Genomic DNA, 6,224 nt, shown 5'->3' with positions numbered 1-6,224 from the left:
GCCTCATCAGTCGTTGGCGCCATGCAGCTTGTCTGAATCTGAACCCTCATCGTCCATGGCGGCCGCCGCCGCTTTCCATGGGCTTCCGCGGAATGCAGCGCCAAGGGGCAGACGGTGCTCATCCGCTTTCCATGGGCTTCCGCGGAATGCAGCGCCAAGGGGCGGACGGTGCTCGCCGCCGGTAGAGGATCTCGCCAGCTGCCATGTCCCCCGGCTCGAGATATTGCAAATACCCCCCCCCCTTTAATTTTACATATTGCTCCCTGGTTTGGATCGCGATAAATAGTCGCGATCTGAGTTTTTACAATTACCCCCTTATGTTTTACATATTACCCCCTATTTTGGATCACGATACAAATATTTGCAGTTTGACCCCTCGTTCGGAACTTCAGTTCGGCTCTGTCCCTCCGCTCCTCCTTAGGCCCGTCCGCGGACGACCGGTGCCGCCGCTGCCCTCCCCACCTTCAGTGCCAGCCGGGAGCGCCAAGACCCGTATCGATCCGAAGCATTGAAGCCCCCAGGATCCCATCCCTCCGGCAGCAAGTCCCGGACATGGCGGACATCTGAGCCGAGCGAGCACGCCGAGCAGCGGCGCGCGCGCTTGAGTTCGCGCGGCGAGCCATGGCCGGTTGGTCGATACCGCACCTTCTCCCTATCCTTTGATGTTATGCAACAGCACGTCTATGAAGATGCTGATCCTTGTCCATGAGTAAATTTCTCTGCTCACGCCCGCTTGTGTTGGTCGTTTCTGACGAAACATATGGCATTTCTCAAGCATCAGTTTTGATCGAGCGCTGTCAACTCTAGCACTGTGCACCTGCAGTTTGTTATTTTTTCTTATATATACATTTTGCGTCATGTTATGCAGGTTCAGCCCTCTTTGTATCCAATCCTATCACCATGCATAAGTTACAACGGCATTGCCTCCACCATATCAAACTTTGACAAACCTGCCTTGTGTTCTGAATCCTGCTATTTCCTTGAAGCAATTTCTTCGAGACATCCAGCATGTTGTTCTCATGTATCAACAGTATTCTTCTGTGATCGCAGCTGTACCAAAATGTATTACTAAGTAGTAGTTTATATTTTTTTGCTCCATAAACTGAAACTGCTTGAATATGGCATACTTTGTGTGCTACTGATCTTGTTCACTGAAACAGAAACAAGTGGTTCTTCATGAAGATAGCATTTCTCTTTCAGGCAGCATAATGATCTTTGCAAAGCTTCTTCAACAATGTACCAGAAGAAGATTCCAAGTTTCCAACCCTTCACTCCAGTGCCATCTACAAGGGACCACGGTGACCTGAATGCCTCCACGCACCATACAAAGTGAGCAGCAGACAGAACACCTCAAGTTGCAGTTTCTCAAGAAACAAATCCTTAGTGAGCATCCCGTCTCTGCAACTGACCAGATTCTTCGCAATCAAGAAAGGTGATGCCGTGGTCGGTGCGGGCGACTGCTCAAGATCTGCCTCGACTTCATGACTGCACAAACAACAGGAGCCATTGCAAGAACAAACACACTTGAGATGTGATGAGTAGTGATCCCTCGTGTATTGTATAGCCATGAACTAACGATATCAGTGATCAGTGATAATATAGGAGTATGCCATACTGTATTTCTCATTCAGTCTGATGTTCTACTGTGCACCTTTTATGGCGTAATACTCTTAACTACTCTGTTCTGTATATTTTCCGCAGGGTGAATGCATCATCAATATGTCAAAGGACATAACATTACTCTTTAGACAATACGCTTTCAACGGACATACTGGTTTATAGGATATATAAAAGCACAAAATAGACTTATTCTGGGCAAAAGTCAGACTCAAAGCTCAAGTGAATATCATTTTACCATAGTCGTGCATGCTAGCACAAGCTAGAATAAGGTGTGACTAAAGGCTAGCAACCTCTCTTTCTTGCATTCAAGACAAGACATTTAGGAATCACAATTATCTGCAACTGATCATCATCTGGATGATACAATCATTGGCAGTGCTATTTTTCAATCTAGAAGATAATTTTTTTAAAAAAATGATGCGTAGAACAAACAAAACGTAACATTCTCCATATACATCGCGTGTTCAGAATAAACTTTACATAAGAGCGATCCAGCCTGATCGGTCTGCAGCAACAAAACAACACATCGTCAAGTCAAATCACTATGACCACAACCACTTACTTACGTCCACAGCATTCAGGTAACAAACATGGCTTCCAAGAAAAATGGATTTTAGACAGCTGCGTGATCATGGTGAGGTTTCAGATCCATTTCCACCTGGTGAATTGTCCACTGCATACCCTCCAGTTTCTGCAACTCGGCCAGTTTAGCAATGACCCATCAGCCACATGTTAATTAATGGAAAGAAATAATTTGAGCCAGATTACCTTTACAATCTCGTGGTACTGCCTTGCAATCACATCAAAATGTGGATCTACACCCTGATACTCACGTAATCGTGAAATCTGACACAAGACAAAATATTATTATACCAAACAGTTAAATGATGCGTAGCGAATACTGGATTCAATGATTCTTTCACACAATGGATGAATGGATGCTAAAAGATGGCATCCCTTCTTTCTCCATCAATCATAAATAGGCAGTGAATACTGGATTTGATTATTTTTTTTCAGACAGAATGGATGCTAAAAGATGGCATCCGTTCTTTCTCCAACATGCAGACAGAATACTGGATTTGATTATTTCTTTTCAGACAGAATGGATGCTAAAAGATGGCAACTGTTCTTTCTTCAACATGCAGTTACAAGTGGTAACTACAGACTACCACATGCCTGATTCTTGTTATGAGACTGCATACCTCCTGAAAGAAGTAAAATGTACACCAATTCTCCTAAGCTGAACTTTGTTCAATCATGCATGATTAATATATAACTGGTGCCTCTGATGTTTGCTTCTCCATGCAATCTCAAGGTATCACTGAATTCCTCATGTGTTTGTTTTTTACTCAAAAGCAGCAGCTAGTATTGGCTCTAGTGAACTTGTGGTCTTTACAGTCCTCTTTGTGAGCGGAAGCCAAAATTTTGAGAACTTTTGGCTATTTAGGACTAAACATAGAAAAATTACGAGAAATAGAGGAATCTTGTATCTTACCGCTTCATTATAGGAGTTGGATGCTTCTTTTGTGGCCTCTACAAGATACTTCCTGCAAAGGCAGTTGATATGTTAAGACGGTTCTTCATTGATGTGCTAAACAAATCAAATCCATCAAGAGAATAACAGGTGTGACTTAACTGTTACATCAACTTAAAGATCAAGTGCCTTTACTTTACCTGATCCTGTGAAGTGCTGGTACTGTATCCTTGGTGTAGGTGTCACGCAACAGATGATGCTCTAGATAGCTAGAACCAAATTAAAAAAATGGTAACTTGATCATTTAAACCTTTAGCACTTGAATAATAAAAAAAACAGTTGTACAAGGGAGAATCAGCTACATGAGTATAGCACAACATATGTTATACTACGGTCAATGATGTAGATCAGTAGATGCGAACCTTAATTTAGCATTCATTGTCCGACACCTTTTAATAAGCCAGGTCTTCTTCAGATCATCCTGTTAGCCAATATAAGAGGTTGAGCACTAAAAAGCAATACTAACAATATGAAAAGATTCCATTTTTTCTACAAAGAAGTTTAATCACAGAAAGGTACATGAGAAGGCTTACATATTGGTGCTGATGCTCTAATTTCTTGTCTTTAACAAACTGTATAAGCACAGCAAGAATTTGCTCCAGTACCTTTTGAATTTTGAGAGCCATAAGTAATTTGCTAAAACTGAGAAAGAATTCGAGCTAAGATAAAGTGGGTGAACAGATCAAATTTAATGAATTAGGAAAAACATACACACATACATTATAGTGTTCTGCAAATTTTCTATCCATTGAAGCAAGATCCTCCAGTAAATGTGCCTCTTCCTTCTCTATCTCTTCGATGATTAATTTCACCCTGTCAAATGGGAAGAAAAAATAATGGTAAATACTTTTCCCAGACACCTGTTCAGCCTAACTCCACATAAGTTTCAATTCCAAACAAGATGGAAAATTGGGAGCTGACACCAGGATAAGTTAGCAATGTTAATGGGCTTGCCCCAGAGAATGGATGGTAAGATGGTATTGATACAAAAAAAATGTGCTCAAAACAATCTGACGGAAATGTACGACAAGAGAGTTCACCTTTCTGGAAGCCTGGCACTTGAGATTTGACTGATGGATGATGAATCTGCAGCAAAGATGTTAAGATGAGATAACACAATAGCCAAAACAAGAATTCTGAGTGTTTTGATCTTTCTTAAATCGAGCTACCAAGGATATTTTGTATAAATAAGGAGGAAGAGAGGGTGACAATTTATATGCAAATATAATATCTATTCATCCCTTTTAGTAACTGACCCCTTTCATCCATAGCAAATAGATCAGCTAAAGCATCACACTTGGCTTCTAACCGGGCTTCAATCTCCCTAGCCAAAGTTCTCTGATAATCAACCATGTCCTGCAATCCATACCAAAGCAGATGCTTCAAAGGTGAGATGGCCATTTTTTATTTTGATTTTTCACTCTTTGACCAAAAAAGATAATTCATATTTTGCAAGGTACGTATTGGAATTACGTTCACCAAATCAAACAAGGCCGACTTAGAAAATTTGAACTGTTCTTACCACAGACATCGCTGGCTGCTCTTGTTGCACCTGGTAGAGATAATCAGATGTGATTCCGAGAAAACGATCAGGAACACCAACTCCAGGTTCAACTGCCTCCGAATTACCACTCCCATAGGCAGCACCAACAGTCACCGCACTAGCAGTGCTGCTATAATTATTGTAACTTGTCGAGATTGAACTTGAGCTGGGTGTGGCACTCGTCAAAGTACTATCAAATGAACTCCTTGACAAGGTGCTCAGTTTTTCAATCTCCTCCTCATGGACCTCCCCGTCCTGCGAGAGCAGTGGGAGCCTCAACCTCTGTGCTGCCTCTGCCACAGCCAAGCGGTGCTCCAAAGACTCATAAACCTGGATTCAGAACTGACATAGTAAGCTCGGTGACTAAATATCATTTTTGTCAGATAATTTGTTGATTACTATGCCAAATAAATGGAATCAACAATGAGGAATGTCCACCATCAATTAATCAGTCAATGAAATTGCTCACATTTCAAGCTCTATTTGCACCAGTCAATGAAAAATGGGGACTTGTCGGGACTAGCATGGGAGAATGCAGAACCTGTGGGGAGCAGTTGAGCTTCTTGCCGGCGCCGGCACCGCCTGCGGCATGGTACTCCTCCACCATGGCCACCGCCTCCGCGTACACCGCCTGCCGCATCGCGCCAGATCTGGTCAGAACACGCCCAACCCTAAAATGCAGATCCGACAAGCGGACAGGGGTGACTCACCAGCGCCTCGAGGTAGAGCGCGCGCTCCGCAGCGACCTCCTCGCGCGCCTGAAGCGGCAACAGGTTCAGATAAGCAGCGGAAAGTGCGGTAGGCGGGGGGAGCGGCGTGGGTTCGGCGTACCTGGAGGAGGTCGGAGTGCGCGGAGTTGGAGAGGAGGGACGCGTCGGGGGCGAGGTGGTGCCGCTGGAGCTGCTCCACCAGGTGCGCCACCTCCGGCGGCGGCGGCGGGAGGGACGCTGCGGCGGCGGCCTTCGACATTGCGCCGGCGAGGGTCGCGGCGAGTTGGTTGCAAGGTTAGCGTTTGAATCCGGTTGGAGAGGTGGGGCTTGTGAGATCAGGGGTGGTTGGTGGCCGTTGGATCGGGAAATAGACGGGTGAGATCGCGGCCGGCAGTTTCGTTCATCCCGAGAAACTTGAACTTGAAGACGGCGCTCGTGTGGTGTGAGATGAGGAATGCTAAGACACGTTTTACCTCTCATTGCATCAAAGGAAAACATGACCAATCACCTCTCAGTCGATGGCAACAAAGGAAGCACATTGATCCTAGTCCTGAAAGAAGCAAGGTGATCTTCAAGAATTTGTTTGCTTTGATGTCGATCAGGCAAAGAGTTTACATTTTCCTCTTATAAAACAATGGCTAGATAGCTTCATGTAATCTCTCCTCTCGTAAATATCTCATTTTGTACTCTTTCCTTACTTTTTTAATAGGTTAACCCTTCATGTTTCATCGAAAAATAGAGGAAGCTGGAATTTATGCTATATGCTTATATTATTTCAATATAAATGGATGTGAAAGTGATGCCGAGCCATCAAACT

The 6,224-nt window shown here is 43.9% G+C and overlaps 1 protein-coding gene across 1 annotated transcript; it reads right to left on the bottom strand.

The window, feature by feature from the left end:
• Positions 1-2,042: 2,042 nt before the first annotated feature.
• On the bottom strand, positions 2,043-5,734 carry LOC117838408 (AUGMIN subunit 4). Its single transcript, XM_034718431.2, has 13 exons — positions 5,529-5,734; positions 5,408-5,455; positions 5,239-5,328; positions 4,677-5,027; positions 4,411-4,510; positions 4,195-4,240; positions 3,874-3,967; positions 3,688-3,759; positions 3,517-3,575; positions 3,295-3,363; positions 3,116-3,167; positions 2,389-2,466; positions 2,043-2,311 (listed from the first exon to the last, which is right to left on the bottom strand). The coding sequence occupies exons 1-13, from the start codon at positions 5,664-5,666 to the stop codon at positions 2,234-2,236; spliced, it is 1,275 nt and encodes a 424-aa protein (XP_034574322.1). The 5' UTR covers positions 5,667-5,734; the 3' UTR covers positions 2,043-2,233.
• Positions 5,735-6,224: the final 490 nt, after the last annotated feature.

Source organism: Setaria viridis, chromosome 1 (genome assembly GCF_005286985.2).
Source record: "Setaria viridis chromosome 1, Setaria_viridis_v4.0, whole genome shotgun sequence".
Taxonomy (NCBI): Eukaryota; Viridiplantae; Streptophyta; class Magnoliopsida; order Poales; family Poaceae; genus Setaria; species Setaria viridis.
The sequence above is the reverse complement of the archived record's forward strand: the minus strand, read 5'-3'. Positions and strand labels throughout refer to the sequence as shown.